The 20,054-nt window shown below is 35.6% G+C and overlaps 1 protein-coding gene across 2 annotated transcripts in view; it reads left to right on the top strand.

The window, feature by feature from the left end:
• LOC111518159 (arrestin homolog) overlaps window positions 1–20,054 on the top strand; it is a 472,237-nt gene that overhangs the window by 222,734 nt on the left and 229,449 nt on the right. For both annotated transcript variants that reach the window (XM_074172905.1, XM_074172906.1), the window contains one exon: window positions 6,236–6,353. In XM_074172905.1, the coding sequence (XP_074029006.1) occupies window positions 6,236–6,353 (118 nt within the window). The remainder of the gene's footprint in view (window positions 1–6,235; window positions 6,354–20,054) is intronic.

A 20,054-nucleotide genomic window follows, 5' to 3' on the forward strand; every position in this document is an offset into this window, starting at 1 on the left:
AGATGTCCGGAGTCAGCAATCGGCATTCCCGAACAATTCTCTGTCGCAGGTCTTCTAGATTTGTAGGCTTAGTAGAGTACACTTTCGACTTCAGGTGCTTCCACAGAAAGAAGTCCATCGGTGTAAGATCAGGTGATCTAACTGGCCACTCCCCTGGACCCCTTTTGCCGATCCAACGCATTGAAAAACGTTCGTCCAAAAACTGTCTCAGTAGAACATCAAAATGTGGGGTTCACCATCCTATTGGAATGTTATTAAATTTTCCACTAAATTGTCATCATTTCCTAAAATGTGTGTACCCATAGGATCTACACAGTCTTGTAATATATTTAAGTATATGTCTCCATTTAGATTACCGTCAATGAAGGATGGTCCAACAATATGTTTACTAAGAATCCCGGCCCAAACATTCAATTTTTGTGGAGTTTGTGAATATGTTTCCAAATCACCAAATCACCAAATGAGGATTCACATCGCTCCAGTAATGACAATTATGTCTATTCACTTCAACATGAAAGAACTTTCGTCTGAAAAACATGTTTTTCAGACGAAAGTTCTTTCGGAATTTTGCAGGCTTTCAAAAGCCGAAAAACACTAGTAGCTGATACATCGGGTGCTCTAGCTACTTGTCTGATGGATTGTCGATTATCCATTGGTACATGTCCCGAAACTGCAACTTCATTTCCGTCATTTGTGACAGAACGGGATACTTCATGTTTTCTGTTGTGATCAGAACCTGAAGTTCGAAACTTATCCATTAACTGTTTAGCGTATTGATGGCTCACGTTGTGGTCTGGATGACTCGTATTATAAATTCTTGCAGCAGCTTTAGCACATTCATTATTTCGATAATAGGTTGCAACAATTTCTATTTTTTCTCCAGTAGAATAAATCATGTTGGAACACAGTGAACAAGGATTACTGAGTAATAATTCATGAAGAAGTGACAGTGGCCAACTATTTACTTTTTGTTTTGCACAACTAGATTTGAAAAAAACTACCAGTGCAGAAAAAATTTACAGTATTATCCATTTCAAAACATTTACTACTAATTAAATAAATTCTACAATTCTTGAAGACCTGCGACAGAGAATTGTTCTTAAATGCAGATTTCTGGCTCTGGACATCTTCAATAAAGCAAGGAACGCTATCGAAAGTAGACTGTATTATTGTATGGAACTATATGGAGATCATTTTGAACACTTTGTTCGTTAATTGTGTTGCCATTGATATTACTTTTGTTGATTTCTTCAATAAAATGAACGACAGCAAATTTTCTGTTTTTTCCTAAATAGAACGTTCAACTTTCAGTTTTTCAATTACGAATGAACCAATTTCGAAATAAAATACGGAAGTAATAGAGGGACAAAATACCCCCCATGTTTTTGAAAAAAATAGGGGGAGAGGATGCTGACGGCAGGGAGGTGAAGTGCCGGGTATGATTTCCATATCAGAATTAGTCCCACTAGAAGTGGAAATTGACGTCCGTTTCTGACTTACAGGGGGGGTCAAGTTTTCGTTGGAACGACTTGTATTCAAATTTGAAAAAAGTATATTATAAGAAGAGAACAGTTGAAGAAAATTAGGGTTTTCCACTTCTCCATCTTTACACAAAAAATGTGTGAAACTTTCAAAGGAAGAAAGAAAGTAATTCAACTCTACAAAAATTTGCAGATCATGCATAAAAGTTACTTCTAGATACAAATTGAAAAAAAGCTGTCCCGAAATAATTAGTTTCATTTCTTTTCTAAAAGCTAATCTCTCCTGAGGAACATTCCTCTTTCAATTTGAACAAGATTTCTATAGTTGGGACTAAGTCAAATGAATTGATTCCCGTGAAGGTTAATGGTCGATTCATTGCTGAGTTATCACTAGAAACATCGTCATATTAATAGCAACGTTTCAATATAAGTGGTCCATTATGAAGTGATTAAATCGCATCGACAATGTTCCGACAATGGTCGTGCCGGACCATTGCCGCATCATTTGTGTGGCGCATGATGTGTTTGTAGCCGCAGATTTTGTTCTCATGTTTTGATCAGTAGTGAGCCATATAATATGTTCTGTTGATAAGTATCAGCGGCCATTGTGAACTTGAATTTGAGTATCGTAATGATCATGGCTGAGTAATAATGATGATTTCAATTTTTATATTATTTCATCAATACACATTACTATAAGGTCTAGGTCAGTCAATAATCGTAAAGGCAAGTACTAGATGATTTCCGATCTTTTTCAAAATGGAGAAAATCACTGGGCATTCTGTATGACCTCCAAAACATATATATTTTGTCTTCTATCAACAATTTATCCCCGATTATTCGATTGTAATATTTACTTTTAGTTAGTGTTGAAAAAAATCGACTCTCCCAAGGATGAACCTTGAAAATAGTTGAAGACACTGTAAAAGCAGTGCTGAGATATGCCAGTGACACTGAAGGAAAAAAAGTATAAGTAACTTTCAATAATAATTTCATTATTATTTTCAATTCTGAAAATTATTTCTAGTCTGGTCAAAATCTGATTTTCCGTTAACCAGCTGTCGCACCCCTACGAACGACAACTCTCAAAAGTCAAAACTTGTGCGAGCTAAAGACTAACGAGGTCTTACCTTTCAACGTATGATAGTCTAATTCTTTCCTGTTACATTTCATGGTTATGAAAAATGTTAATTTACAATTTCCATTATTCATGTGATTTTTGTTCTGTTCCATGAATATAATATTCATTCATATTTTGAAGAACTTGAGTGATGTTTTACATTAATTTTTGTAATAAGATAAGTGAATGTTTGGTATTATTGATTCATATTCATCATATTTCTCAAGTAATAAATTAGGATTGCCTTTATACAGACAGTACGGTTTCATTACTAACTCCGATACCGAAAAAGCGGTGCTAGATTTTAGCAGATAGCAAGGCTATGTGTCACACTGGACACAAAAGGTCAAAGTTGATAATAACCTGAGTGAGTCAATGAAAGTTGAAACAAAAGTATCGCGAGAAACAGATTTAGGTCCCATATTATTCATTTTTCACATCAACAGTCTCTGTTCAATTAGCAATTTTGAGGGCCATCTCATCCCATATGCGAACGATACAGCATTCATATTAGCAGGTAGTAGTTAGAAGGAGGTATATGATAAATCAGAAATGGGACTGAGAGATATTCAGATATGGTCTAATCACAACCTCCTCAGTCTAAATGTGAAAAAACCTAATTTAATATATTCACCTTATTACGGGTAATAATATAATACACATCCACGACTCACTGACTGACAGAGACTGTCGTGGATGTGGATTATAGAAAGAACAAATGTAATTGAGTATATAGGAGCTATTGTGGATCAGTTTATGACATAGGATAATCATATAAACTACGAATATGTTGTGAAATGGCTCAGACATTAAACTAAAAAATTCTATGAATTGAGAAATATTACAAAAATTGTACAAACATTTGATTACCATATACCAGTTCCTAGCAGAATCTGTAATAAGGTATTGTATTGTTGCCTGGGATGGTACTTTCAACAATTCATTCAATATCCTTCAAATAATTCAAAACAGAATCTTGAGAATATTATTCAAAAAACATAAATTGTACTCTGATATCTGTATCAGGAAACACAATTACCTAAAACGAGTGTACACAAATAAATTTATACTTCAATCAACAAACATAGAGAAACAAAGAATGTTCGTCACTAATTCATCCATAAACCTGCCAGCATTTTAAAAGAGTCAAACACAGTGATGTTTTTTCTATCACGATTAAGATTTATTCAATTTTCGGCCAGCCTGCATAAGAAATATTTCCAATCTCAATAAATTCAAAAATGAATCAGAACATTCCTTATGCTCAATAGCATTCGGCTAAACAAAAACGATCTTCATCAAACTCTTTGTCATTCCCAATATTCATCAATTTAGTGAATTCATAAATCTAAATATATGTTTGGTATCTAACCCCACACAAAGAGTAATAAAACTGTATGTGAACGGTTAACTGTATAAATGATGTTCAAATAGAGAGAGACTAAACATATGTTTGGCATACTCAGATATAACATTGCAATTCATTGAACCATGGGTATCAAGTTTTGAAAAACTTTTCAATTATTAATAATCCTCAGTTGAATTTCACTATGGTACTTCTTTCAAACAATGTCATCATTCTTGTCGAAACTTTGTGTGTGCGTTCACCGTATAATAAATTTTCGTTAGATGTGAGCCTTCGATTGACATCGCGGTGAAAGCATTTTTTGTATATCGAAGGGAAGTAAAATAGAATAAATAGAAATGAGCACGAGGACAAAAACACATATAAAAATTGCAACAGTTCGGAAGATCAATAGCGAAAAAAAGTTGGATCTCCAGAATTCAAGTCCCTCCATTTCCAGAAGAAAGGTTTGAAACTCAACCTGTCGGAGACTATGGAAAAAAACAAATTCAAAAACTCTCAATATCTTATGAACGATCGAATTGAATTGAATAATTCGCCATTTTGGAATCTGTTCATTTCCAGGTAAAAATAGTATATTTACAGTTCTCTTAAAAAATTTATTCATATGAATGAATTCAAATGAATTCATACCTGATCTTTTCAGGGAGATTCATTCATTAGAAAGTAGGCATACAAGTATGTAATATGTTAGATTATAAAATGGTTGTAATTCAGAAGTAACTTTTAGTTTACGCTTGAAGAAGCTATTGTATAGCGAAACACGTGTCGCGGTTTTTGTAAAACCCTTTATAGTGATAATCATACAATAAAAAGTATTAATTAGTTGCAATCAAAAGTTTTGTTAAAAAAATTAGAAGAACACATTCGTACCCTTGTCATAGATCGAAAACTACTTTCTGATTATAAGTCTGGCTTCAGAAGCGCATACAGTTGTTCATCTGCCTTGAGTTCTGTTAGTGATGATACAGTTAACTCAATAGATATCAAAAAAATATCTGTGCGTATTATGATAAATTACACCCTTTTCTTTGATGCGATTAATCGTGCGGTATTGTTATTAATTTTAAATAACCTTTTGTATACACCAGAGCGTCAGTGAAATTTCTTGAGCGATATTTAACGGGTCGTCGGCAACAAGTGAACTCCCAGGGAGTACAACGATAACGCAGGGTACCATCCTTAGTCCTCTCTTATATACATTGTACAAATCAAACTTCCATCATCATTTCTCTTATTATATTTATCATCTATATGCCGACGACACTCAAGTATATTTTCTTTCAATATGAACGATACGTAGGAGGTTAATGATATAATTAATGAAGACTTGTTATATTGCCGAATGAATATTTTTTTAAATCAATGATTAAAAGTCATACTCCTTACTACATCGGGAGAGTTAAGAAATTTTGGTTTGTAAATAGACTCAAAGTTACCATTCAACATGTTCGCTGAAACTGTATACAGTTTATGGTGCTTTTCTTCGGAAGCCACATTTTACGATTTCAGAAGAAGATATTATATGATTTCACATGAGCTGAAATCAATTGGTTGGCTAAATATGTTCAATTGTCGTCTACATTATTCCATTTGTTTCTTTTATGAAATTATTGATATTTCCATACATAAAGAAAAAACGTTGAATCCTCCTCCTCTTATTAGATTGTCTCATACTTCTCTGTACTGGATATTCCTGATATTTTTTTCTGTGAATTCCTATGAAAAGAAAAAAACAAGAACAATATGCAATAACTCATGGACACTAGTGAATAAATTTCTTTTTTATTTAGATTTCCACTGCAGGTTCAATATCAATTGATCATTCATTCAAGTTATTGGCACTGGTTTCATAATGGCTTGATACATTTAAAAAAATCATTACAATTTCTTTTTTTACATAGATGAGCGTGAAAGAATCGATCAGCAGACCTTGTAACACTCCTTTTGTTTTCCTAGTATTTTTACACTAAACTATACAGTGTTGAAATTAGTTTAATTACAAACAAACAATTTATAATTGAATCTATTAAAATCTATATATCAGTAACTATAAAATATGGGATAACATATATAGAGTATGTTTGGACACCTTCCAATACAAGGAATTCTATTTTCATTCTCTCGGAGCATTGTTGGACCACTCTGTATAACGGTATTGGTAAGGTATAAATGAATCCATTCAATGACAAATTACGAGAAATTTCGACCAATACATCTCCCGGCAACAAAGTGATTACATCTCATGCAACCAATAATTCATTCCAGATACGGCAGGGAAGACGAAGAGGTGATGGGATTGAAATTCTGCAACGAGGCGATCATGTGTTTGACTCAACTGTATCCCCCGCACACAGGCACGCCAGAAGCAACCACCCCTCTGCAGGTATGTACTTGTCGAGCGTGTACATTGTTAATGTTAATTACCGTCGGTAATGTGCGTTGGTGTGAGGGTTCCATCGGTAATGAAGGTTAATGAAGAACATGAAAAATGGAAATGTGGAAAGTATGCTTTTATATAATAATTGAAATCATTTTCCAATAAATTGCAAAAGAGAACTTTTGGCTGGTGTTTACGACCCCCACATAATACTTTCCAAGTGATACATACATTTCAGGAAAATGCAACATACTAGAAAAATAGTAAGTTTAGAATACAGAGTGAGAATACAGATAATACAGTTTATAATAGGGTAATTCCGGGAGAGATGGCCCCTGTTTTTTCCAACACACATAACTCCATACATTTAAATCACAGAGAAGTGGATATTCTTCTGGTGAGTCATAGGAGTTAACTTAATATGTATTTACTGTTTAAACATGTATACATATGTCATAAAGTGTTTTATAAAATCAAAACAAAATTGTACTATCGGTCCATCTCACCTGAGGTATAGGGGTGAGATGGACCATGGTCTATGGGAGAGATGGATCAGGTTTGAAGGAAATAAATAAAATTAATTGATCCATTGTAAGAAAGGTTTTTAATGTGTATTATATTGCTACATCAGTATAAAATCAAAATGAGTCACATACATTTACCAACTACGATTTAGGTACTACATTTTAAAATGTTTAGAGTGTAAAGTTCATCTTTTCTCCTTCTTAATACTAATCAACCGTTTCTTAAGTTTTTCATAGGCCATAGTTGTCACACAGGTCGCCATATTTAGTGCAATGTTCATGTGACCATCTTGAACATGCTTTACATTTCACCCAGTCATCTTTACTTGTTGTATTGTTGTAATCTTCAAGGCAAAACACACATTCATCCTCATTCCAGTCCTCTTCTCCTTCACTCTCGTCATTAATGACTCTATCTTCACTCTTCTGTTTTTTATGAGCACTCTTGGATACCTTGGTCATTTCTCTTGGTCTTTTTCTGTCCTCCTTCAACTTTAAATCCATAGCCTTTTTTTCAATTGTTAGGATTACGTTTTCAATATTTTCTTCGGAAGTTAGAAGTTTTGAAAAACTAGCATTCACATCTAGTGGCTAGTTTTGGAAATACGCATGGTGGTCCATCTCACCCGAGGGGCCATCTCTCCCGGAATTACCCTACACAATGAATTATATAAAATTCGTCCCTCCTAATTTATAATCAGTAGAATCATGAAATACAAATCAATCAACAGAGTTTAGCTTATTAAAAGAAAGAAGGGAAAAACACCTCAAAAGAACTGCTTTGTTCCCTCCTGTTCATAAAAGAGGACATATGTCTCCTCACTCACAAGCGATTTTGGTGAAATTGGGGTCACGTGTGAATTGTTGTATTCATTCCACGTGCCACTATAAGGGTGTCTGCAATATGCTGTGTAATGCCCGTTGTAAGTAGTCCCATTGTGATTCGAAAGTGCATATAGATTGTAACGACAAGGAGCCACATTGTCTGCTGCATAATATCTAATTTTTCTAAAGAAAAATGCATGGCAACATTCAATTTGCATCTGAATATTTCCGAATATTTCGGATGATATCTGTTTCGGTCTGAACGATTACCCAAAATATTTGTTTCTTCTTGCGACTTTTCGTTAGCCGCATTTGGCCTATTCAACTGAACTACTTTCTTTTTCTTTAGACTTCTGGGGATAATTTTCGAATTCTTGCGTTGATTCTTCTATCAAACTCTTGTTCCCTTGGGGTGCGAAATGACGAGTTGAAACAGTAGATTCATTCCCGTTCGGACATCGTACGAAGTCATAATCAAGATTAACCTCGATAGTTTCAACTTCTTCGACTAAACGTTCATATTTACTCACTCTTACAGGTTTCACCAGAAAAACTAGTCCTGGAGTCGAAAGACACGAAGGAATTCAGGATCCATTCGGTGCTTGTTGATAATGTATAAACATTCTTTCATGGGAAGTACAGTTTGTCGTCGTAGATAAAATAAATGATAAATATGTTTTATTGTCTGAAGAGAAATTCTTATTGACAAAGCTTTGGTAAACATTTTCTGAAGCAGAGAAAAAAATGCATAGTTAAGCATGTACATGAAATCACAGAGTATCTGCTAGTAAATTGATAAAAATATATATAGTCCTTCCATGAAAATTATAAATTTGAAATGTCTTACTTTCTAAAATATTTTTGTTATATACAAAATAAACACAATAACATACCTATACTCATATATAAACATATATACATATTACAACAGATATACACACACAAACACAAAAATAATTGTTGAAAAGCCTGTATAATGTATGGAAACACAAATATTTATCTAGATTCAACATTTCAAACCTTTACGGGAAGAAGAGGTTGATCAAGAAGAAGAACTCAGGTAAAAATCAACAACATTTAATTAGTAGGTAGTAAATCGTGTAAGGACAGCCTACTTCCGAACACGTAACAAACGTTATTGGGAGCAGATCGAGTAAGGGCGACCGACTTTCAAACACTCAACAGGAATATCCAGATGATGACAAATGAGACTTTGTCGAAACGTCGGTCGGTGGGATAAGGCAAGACTTAAATTTAGGATCTGACGTGTGACATGATGAGAGACAATCGAGGAAAGTTCTGTTCTATAATTATGAACTATAAATACTGTTTCTCAAATGAAAATAGCATATAGTGACAACATTTTTTCGACGAACAAAAGACTACACGAATCTTGCCGCCTGCCTCTACAGGGAAATCGTAATGCCCTTTTCTGCAGAATAAAAATCGACTCAAATCGAGTACATACACCCCAGCAAGGGACCTCATATCTTCAATGTGATAATGCTACTGAATAATAGACCGTTTCAGCTGCAGTTAGTACTAATTCGTCCACACGAAAGTTTTCCTTTAAGTATGTGGTCCTCAAACTTCAACTCATTATCATATTATCAACTTATTGCATGGCGTGTTCTTGATCATATTCGAATTCGAACCTAAGAGAATAACATCAAGAAAACGATCAAAAGATTGAACGTTGGTTTTGAGACATTATAAGCTAATAAATTTGCATTACACCAATCTGAGATTTAGAAGATATCTGAGAAGATGACATTATGTAGATCATTTGTGTTGGATTTGTGCCATAATATGGCAAATAAAGTAAATTTTGGTAGTCAAATCCTTGATATAGAGCAGAAATAGGGTAGGGCCAAGTACTGAGCCTTGTGGTACTCCGTTAGATATGTCAGATACTGTTGAATACTCAACTCTTTGACTTCCACCCGATAGTTAAGCCTCGAAACTTCCATGAGTAATATCCTCAATACCATAGAGATAAAGTTTTCTGAGCAGAAACTTGTGATATACACAGTCAAATGCTTCAAAGTAATCGTAAAAGACTGATGTTGTGATCTCTCGTCTAATAATGTTACTAAACACTTATATAAAAATGAAAATATGGCATCATGAGTATTTTTGTTTGACTGAAATCTAAATTGTTTGAAGCTTATTGTATTACCGAAGTTCAAATGTTCGGTTAAACGTATTTCAATCAATTTTTCAATAATTTTTGCTAACGACGGAATGAGAGAAATTGGGCGATAGTTCGAAGGCTTCTCTTTATCACCATCTTCGTGAAGAGGGATTACAATCGAAGTTTTTAAGAACAAGGGACACGAACCAGTTAGAAATGATTGATTGATTGCTTTCGCTAATACATTTAGGGCAGTAATAGGAAAATTTTCATCGATAATTCGTCGTTTCAAAATATCGTTTTATTTTTGAATATACCGGTTACCGCCTGTGATTCGCAAATATTATCAGGGTACAAAATTAGTTTGTCGTGAAAAATGAAATTGTGCAATTTTTCAAAGGGTCAGATTTATTAGTGAAAGTGCCGGTGAATGAAAACATTTTTGTCTAAATTCTACTAGTTATTTTACTTTTAAGGCCGGTTTCGGATTCTATTCCATTATAGAGTATAAAAACTAACTGAAATATTTGAAATCTAAAAACGTGGTTATATAGGGAGTTTGCAGGTAAGCTGAATTGGGAGGTAATTAAATACACAGGGGTGCCGACTATAAAAATTCAACATCAGAGATTACAGAAATTACCGGGGTTGTCAAACTTATAAAGTAGAGTAGAGACCTACATAAATCGAATTGCTCGCTTAGGGTTATATATTTCGGGTTTTTATACTTCATATATAACCATTTTTATATATTTCAAAGGTATTAGTTAGTTTTAATACTCAATAATGGGATAAAACTCGAAACCGGTCGTAAAAATGTGTTTTCATTCATTTTATTAAACTGATCATGAATTTCCACCGACTTGTTGTCTTGTAGCGAGACTGTCTTGCAAAAATTTCGTTTCTAGGTTTGACATATATATTTTATAAAATTTTGATTGCGTCTTCGTATGTGTCACATTCAATTTTATATTCATAAATCGTAGGACTAACTTAATTCATCAGAAGATTCAATTGATCATTACCTTCTGTAATAAATTTTAAATTGAACCTTATCACAAATAAGGTTTCAATCTATTTCAAATGACACTGACAATAAACGTTATTCAGGTAACATAGATACATATGATACAGAGTGAATTCTGAATAGACAATAAAATGTATAACAAATAGGTTATCCATTATTTGGAATATACATCTCATTTGACAGTACTAAAACTGATTACACAAGATGAAGGCATTATATTTTTTTGTAGGTTACTCACTTATCATTTTCATTTCTGAATGGATTTTTACCTCCAACCTTTCAACTTTTTTATGATAATGTAATTATATGAAGTCATGAAATTTTATTCACAAATCGTCTAATAATATGTAGGGTAAAATTAATTTTAAAGAACACCGACAATTTGACAGTGAGGCAAGAAAAGGGTGTTGCCAATACTCCATGAACTTACTATAACTACATCTATCTGTATCTGTAGAATAGGGAGGGTGAGTGTAAGCCCACATCACTTAGGCCACATGTGACCCATTGTACATCCTTCCGAGGAGTCATCGTCCATCTTATCCTTTCCAGGAAGGTGGACAAGTCGCTGGGAGATATCTCCTATATATCGGCAGGTGTAGGCCGAAACTTGCCGAACACACACTCTCTTATTGACGATAACTCTGGGCAATCGCATAGGACATGCCTGACAGTCCCATCTTCCTGTTCACACATCCTGCATAGAGGTGTGTCCACTAGCACCATATTATGAGGGCGTTTCTTTAGTTGACAGTGGTTTGTCAGAAATCCTAATGTTAAGCGTAATTTTTTTCTGGTCATCGCTAGATATTTATTGTGCGCCAGCTTCCCTGGGTGGCCCAGGGTGATCCTGGCAAGATTGCATCCTCTGATTCCATGCCATCTCTCTACGGATTGAGCATGGATGTATCATTTGTCTAGTTCCACAATTGTCGAAGTCATCAGGCCGTAGGTGCCACTGGGTCCTGGAGTTCTTAGTTTGAAGCCTCTTCCTTGGCTAAAGAGTCGGCAATGCGATTACCTTTACTCCTGTTGTGCCCTTTAACCCACCTCAGGATAATGTTATTGTCTACCGAGGCTTTGGCTAAATCTTGGTGACACTCTAGTACAAGCCCTGAGGTTATACGTTGTCTATTCAAGGCTAATAGGGCTTGTCTGCTGTCAGTACAAATTGTTAGGTTTTTGCTACAAATTCCTTTCTTGGTTATTTCTTCTGTGGCGATTGAGATACCAGCCAGTTCTGTTTGGACCACGTTGGTATTTTTTCCCATTCCCCACTCAATCCTTAAGCTTAGTGATCTGGAGTACACTCCACATCCTGAGCCTTCTTTGGTTTTTGAGCCGTCTGTAAATATGCGTATTGCATTTGTAGCATCTGACTCTGTGTTCTGTTTAATTTGTATTTTGTAGGGTTTATTAAAAACCTGGGTTCAATTGCATCACAAGTTGCCCGCAGCAGAGGTTGCCCAGTAAGCGCTTCTCGCCATAGGCCCAGCCTCAATAGACCCATTCCTACTTCGAGGTTCACACCAGCCGTGCGCAATTGTACCATGGTCATTAACGCAACCTCCTTAACGTACAGGTCCAGAGGGGTCAGACCCGTATTTGATTCCATTGCCGCGGTTGGTGTTGTTCCTGGTGTTGCTCCTGTGATGTTTAAACAAGCCAGTGGTTGTATTTGATATAATTTTTGAATGGCCGTTGCTTGTAGAACTTTCGGTCCCCATGCAATGGCTCCGTACGTTAACATAGGTCTTATTATTGCAGTGTAGATCCAGGTGACCACATAGGGTGAAAGACCCCATGCGCATCCCACTTTCCTCCAACATTGCTCATAAACCACATATGCTCTTTCTGCTCTACTCTGTAGTTTCTTGTCAAGGATAGTACCACATTTCTAATAATTCGAGCCCATTCTGCGCTCTATCGCACAGTGTGTTCACAAAAATTTGCCGGTCGGCAAGATAACTATGTCATCTGCGTATGCAATTGTGTAGAATCCATTTTTGTTGAGGTGATTAATCAGTGTATCCAGAACATTGTTTCAGAGAAGGGGTGATAAGACCCTTCCCTGTGGACATCTCATGACCAGCCCTTTCACTGTGATGTCTTCTACATTGATACTTATTGCTCTACAAGAGAGCATCTTGAGTATCCATTCTCATTACTGCATTCTCAAGGGGTTCATTCCTGGAGTGTAGTTGCTGGGCAATTGTTGGAAAAGTTGTTTTATCAAACACTCCCTTGATATATATGAATATATCCAAGGTGGATTTTTTGTTGTCCAATGATTTGTCGATTCTGCCAACCACATAGTGAAGAGCCGAATCAGTAGACCTTCCCGGAGTGTATGCATGCTGATTTGGATGAAGTGGACTGTGAACTAGTACTTCATCTCTTATGTACCGCTCATATAGCTTCTCAATAGTTTTTAAGAAAAATGATGTGAGACTAATTGGTCGGAATGTTTTTGGTAGGGTGTAGTCCATCCTACCTGGTTTGGGTATAAATACTACTCTTACTTACCTCCACTTACTGGGAATATACCCCAGAGCTAGAGAGGCTCTGAATATTCCAACCAGGTGCGGCATAAGAGTATCCAGTCCCCACTGAAGTAGAGCTGATCTTATACCGTCGGGTTCTGGTGACTTGAAGGAGGAAAAGCCCGATATAGTCCGTCTTATCTTGTCCTCATCAATTACTGCACTAGCAGATTGCCAGTCGTATTGTGAGGATGTTGTTGGTACATCCATTGAGTACATCGTTACAGAAAAGACAGAACCTGGGAAGTGAGTTTCCATAAGAATCTCAGCACTCTCCTGGAAGTTGGCGGCTTTGTCGCCATTTTCCCTCGTCAGGATGCCGATACTCTTATGGTTGTCATTTGAGAGTGCCTTCTGTAGCCTAGAAGCTAGTGGGAAGTCTTCGGCTGCCTCACAATAGGCTCTCCAGGCTTCTCTTTGTTTTTGTCTGCAGACTTTTTTGAACTCTCTGAGGTTGGCTTGATATATACCCCAGTCCTCTTCGAGTCTTGTACGTTTCACCTTGTTAAAGATCCTTCTCGCTGTCTTCCTGAGGTATTCCAGTTCAGGGCACTACCATGTGTTGGTTGTGCCATATGTTTGAACCATCCATATCGGACAGGATTCCATATAGGCAATGTCTATTTTGTTATGGATAGATATCGTGTACCTTTCCAGTTCTTCATTGTTGCCAAGAGCAACAATGAAGCAGGACAAGCAGGAGAACAATAATACAATACAGTCCGCACCAATAATTGAATGATTTTATACCAGATATTACATTACGATCTACAGAATATAAGAGAAAACCACAATATATGTGTGATCTCCGTATTGTCACATTTCTAATCATGAAACTCAAGCATTAGGTACTAAAATTTGTGATCAAAGACCCGAAATTATCTACTAGTAATAATATCAGGAAGAGTTCGTCGTCGTGATTTCAAACAGGTTGGAGTGTGGCTCCCTTACCCTTACAACTGATGTTTGTCAGAGGGACAAATGGGTCATGACTGATGGTAAGATGGTGACATGAATGTCCTCAGAATCAGTGCCACCCTTCACGGCGCACCCCTACCTGGCTGGGATGAGATAAATGAAAAGATTGTTCATCTTTTAACGGAGGACATAGAGGTCTCATTCGACAGAGTGTCGGGGCTTTCTATATCGGGAGGGGTCGTCTACAACATAATCTATAGCTTCCCTTACTAACGTTAGGAAGAGTGTTTTTTCAAATCAGACAAATATTTGTTGAGTAATAGAGCATACTTATATCGCAAGATATATGGACTTTCATTATTATAGGACATAACACAAAAACCCATCTCCACCAAAGTGTTTTCATACTGCCTGGACCGCTATTCTTGAGTTTCGGAAAGTAAAAGTGTTAAGAGAAAGTGACAAAAATGGGGCATGGTTTCGCAATACCATATTCTAGAACAATTTCTATAGGTACATTTGAGAGAAATAAATTCTGTCGATAATTTTACTGATTGTGAGTGAGATAAACTAAAGCCAGGGTGTAGAAAAAGAAAGTATAACATCAAACTTTTGTGGAGTAACTTTACGAAACCCCAATTTGAATCATTTTAACTAGTATGCACAAGTTTGTTTGTAGGAAGGAATAAAAAGAGATATAGAAGAAGTAATGGACACGAAGTAATAGCACAATGATAGGGATGTTCGAAATGTATAGAAACTCCAGTGTTTTCATCGATTCGTCTTTGTTTTTCTAAAACTCTCGGAGAGAAAAATACGTATAATCTGGTGATGTATACATGTTGATAGATGGTGCAAGAATCGAAATTTGTCGCCCGTATTTTGTTCAGATTTTTAATTCATGGACCATAGATATTGTAAAAAAAATTACGTAATATCAATGTAGGTATTTACAAATATAAAAGACATTGGAAATTGGATTGCCAGCTCAGCATTGTCAAGCTGTATCACTTGAGTTGTAATCTGCACCTCTTTATTATTTCATTTATTTTTCATTTCTTTGTCAAGAGTGCCATGGGTCGAGAGTTTTCAACAATATTTTAGATGGGGAAGGGGTCCAAGTAATCACACCAAGAATATTCTATGCATTTCGGGGTCGTCTTTCCGCAATCTGTCTTATCTAAATTCTTATTTTATTCGAAAGAGTATATTTTTGGGAGAAAAATTTTTTGGCTAATGAATGTTTTTTATACGTACTGTCATCGATGACATGGGTGAATTCAACCCATTTCGCGACAAACCGTCGTAATTATGAATGAATTGGGTGTTTTTTGTTTTTTCTTATAATGTTATCCGTATTTGCTACTGAAGAGCCGATACGGCGAAACATCGGCTGTCTAGCAATGAGGATTGACAGTGTTCTATGTGAGTGATATGTTACTGCTTGCAATAATTATATTGTGTAGGAATCCTGTGGATGATATCTGATTATATTTCATAAAGAATGTTTGAATACAAACGGAATATAGAGACTTGTGTTTGTTTCAAAAGAACTTTTCTTTCGTGTAATTCAATGTTCATATGGAAATAGCTGTTTCAAGAGAGGGCTTTTTCTTGCAGTTTTGTAACAGTAACTTCTTTGTATGATCTGAACATCTTTGTATAGAGGTAATTTTTGAAATTGATTACTTCCTTCCATTTTTTTGGATGATTCTCACATTTTTTGAATATATATGGAGAAGTAGAAGGTCAAAACCTTTTTTTAAATTTTGTTATCATTGTCTTTTTTCACACGATATGGTTCACTTTTTGAATTACACAGAACATAAATTTATACTCAATAATTTATTTCCTTTCAAAGACATATATTAGCTGACTTGTGGCTCTTGCTCAAAACTGTATATTGGCCAAACAGCGAAAATATTTTCCCAAAGAATTGAAGAGCATAGAAATAGAAAGACCAATTACACGTTTGCAACTCACCTTTTAGCAGAATGAATACGATATGTTACATTTGGAATAGAAGGGTTTGAGACTCAATCTTCTAGAATGTTTAGAAATCAATAGATTCAGGAATTAGGGAGAATGATCAATTAGAATTGAATAACTACCCATTAATAAATATTTTTTCAAATGTGGAAACTGGGACATAAGCTCAGGTAATTTAATTTGTTTCAAACTTAGATAAAAAACCAGGTACTTGAAATGTAGGTACTTCAAATTGTAGAATCAGGTATATTAAGAATTGAATATGTAGAATATAGTAAAGACACGCCCGAGAAAGCCATGGTATGGTGAAATACGAGTTGCGATTTCGTAAAATTGTTTAGTAAAAATCCCACAATAAGTGTTTTTTGAATACATTTAAGACATTTCCTTTAGAGTATCAAAATGTTTCTAATTATTCAAACTTTTTTAAAGTATTTAAATATATTGAGAATCAATGATATGAATTGAGAATAGTTTACTTCTGTGAAACAAAACTGTATTCAGAGGAAACATTATTGAAAATTGAATGCATTTCCACTGTCTCAGAATATGAATATTACTACTGGAGTTCTATGTCAACACCAAACTGTTATTTCCAACACCTCGACACGAGTTCCAAACACCAAGTAAGCATCTTCCTCTTAAAAATGATCACTTGGTTGGAACATGTATCGAGGTGTTAAAAATAACGATTTGGTGTTGGGATAGAACTCCGATAATATTCATAACTACACCAAAGATTCCAAACAGTGCATCACAAGTATCTCAGAATATGTTCAAGTATCAGCACTTGAATCCATAAGTTTTGTCTATTTTTATGAGTCTACTTCGAACGGTAATATCTCAGTGCATACTTATTGCACTTTTGCCAACGTAAAACATGTTGATCAATTCCGTCGACATTGAAATTGTTTGCTTGGGATTCGACGAAAGCAGTTTTTGTCTGGTCCTGATTGGCGGCGAGAAAGTTATCGAATCGCTCGAAAAGATGGTGGTAGTTCGGTGATATGTCTAAGAAGTCTATTGGATGAGGCAGAATGCTCAATTGACTTTTGTATGGTGATTTGTGAAATGTGCGGACGGGCAATGTCGTTGAGCAAGATCGGACCTCATGTGTGACCAGTGCTGGCATCTGCTGACACAATTTTCAGTACATTTCGTCGATTTTTCACAATAGCATTCTGATGTAATGGTTTGGCCCTGTTGCAGAAAGGTGAGGTGAATCATAGCAGACGCTAACCACCGTATAGTAAGAATGTTCTTTTTTGGTGGGTTTTTGCCTTTGGGAAGTACCTGGGAAGTGTCCAACCACTATCTTGAACGTTTCCTTTTGTCGTAGATGATCCACTTTTCATCACACCTGAAGATTCGATCCAAACAACGGTCGAGGTTCATCTTCGAGGATGAAATCTATGGCATGAAATTAAATTTAGCAAACCAACGTAGCAGTGCATTCATTAACACTATCATTGCCAAATGCCTGACCAATTTTTCAGGCTGCTTCGGGAGCGCTAATAACAAACTTTTCTGTATATATTTAATTGGTTTTGGTTCATCATTCTCGAGGATTATGGTTCTCTTGGGCCTCACTAATACTGAAAAATGTTTTTTATGTAACATCCTGTCCTCATGAGCTTCATAAATGATAATGTTCAATTTCTTTGTTGGTTCCTCTCATGACTACAAAAGTAAGTTTTGAAATGTTAATTGGCAGTGAAATTACTTGGGTGGTGAAATATATAATGCTTGTGCAGAGACCTACTCTACTGTGAGTTTTGTTTATTTATATTATGTGCAGTTGATGTTATTCCTTGCATTTTTCTAAAATATATATTTATTTATCATTGGTATACTTATCATTGATATCAAGTGAATACAATTTTCCGATATATTAATTAGGTCAACTCTCATTAAGTTCGAAGTTTACTAACGTTCAACATGTTGCACACATACACAACATATGTTCCGTTCTAACTGAAAGAGCTTTTACGAGTTTTATATTTGAGACTTTAGAAATCTGACACAAACAATTATCCGCCTGGGATATTAAGCGCGCTTTCTATTTTGTATTCATCATGTATATAAATCGGCGTTTTCATTTCTACATAATTCAATGTGTTGAAGATTCCAATTGGATACGATATTTCCAGATAAATACATTGGGTTTTTGGAATTGGAAGAACAAACCTGTAGGAACATTATGTATTGATTCTCTTACAATATTGAGGAAGTGAATTCTTTCACGATATTCCTGAGTATTTCAATACTTGATGATTATAGGTTGAATTATTTTTTTATGTCTCTTATGGATGTTCGACTGAAAGCAATACCACATTCCACTCTTCACTAAATGAATGAAGTACTATGTACCAGAAATGTTTCGAAATCACATCCCCTATTATTTCCAGAAACCCAATTTTCCATGTCCCGCCTCCATTTCGACTTTCCGATGTTTAATAAATCTTGTAGGCTATGAACCTGTGCGGATGCTAATCGGTAATGAAAAATACGAGTTGTTGTTTAATAACGATAAAGCGGTATGAATCTGAACCTATAAATTATTTTATATCTCCAAATTTGAAACTCATTTGGAATTTATGAGGACAAATTGCATATTCCACATTTTCTCACTGAAAAGTAAAGTAAGGGATCCACTTTCACTTTCTATTTATCATCAGAATAAGCTTCAAATTGGGTAAGATCAATCTATTCACAAGCTTAGGTTAACAACTTGATTTTTGCTAAGCATCGATTTAAATTTCATCAGTTCGGACTTCCAATGTCTGATATGATATAAATTGATTTGAAATCGCTGAAAGAATCTGTAAAAAAATTAAAAAAGATTAGCTGAAAGATAACAATTATATTAAGCAAAAAAAACTGAAATTACAATGAAATAAAAACACAAGCAGCAACAAAAAAAAAATAAAAAAAATTTAAATATCAACACGAGATGAAAATTAAAAAAGCTATTAACAAGAAATGAAAAAATTGAAAGATTCCAAACTAAGTTACTTCACGACGTTTCGATTGTTAATATCCACAATCGTCTTCGGGTGATAATTGGACTTATTCCTCCAAGATCTGAATATTTATCGGTCATTCGAGTGCTTCCACCTATCCCCTCTTCCCTCTCTCCACTTCATCGGTTTTAGCGGAAGCTGACCGTTTAGCGGAAGTTAGTCGTGTTCCGCTCGATTAGAGGTTTCCATATGTTGCGTATCTCTACGTAAGCTTGGCTAAATGCGTTGTTGGACAACATATATGCGGCTTCTTTGAATTTTCTCCTGAACCAGTGTTCTTCCTTGTGGATGATTTCAGCTTGAACCCACTTGATGTTATGTTGATGAGCCCAAACATGCTCTGCTATTCCTGATTTGCTGGTTTCTCCTCGTTGCGTGTGTTTCTTATGCTCGGCAATGCGAATTTTCAATGTCCTCTTAGTTTCACCGATGTATGATTCTCCGCACTCGCAGGGTATCCGGTAAACACAATTTTTGAAATTGCAGTCCGCGTTTGGTGGCCTGGTTTTTGTGAGGCTGCTACGGATAGTGTTCCCAGATCTGAAGCAGGTTCTGATGTTATACCTTGGACCTAATCCTTCTTATCCTTTCCGACAATCCTCTGATGTAAGGGAAGTACGAGTACTGGTTGTGGCGGCTTCACTTCCTTGTGGAGCTCTTGCTGTCTTCTAGCTAAAGCCTGTTCCACCATCACTTTGTAGTAACCATTCCGTTGAAGGTCATT

The sequence above is a fragment of the Leptinotarsa decemlineata genome, unplaced genomic scaffold (genome assembly GCF_025532065.1).
Source record: "Leptinotarsa decemlineata unplaced genomic scaffold, Ldec_3_MD MMD2_tig00000199_RagTag_RagTag, whole genome shotgun sequence".
In the NCBI taxonomy this organism is placed as follows: Eukaryota; Metazoa; Arthropoda; class Insecta; order Coleoptera; family Chrysomelidae; genus Leptinotarsa; species Leptinotarsa decemlineata.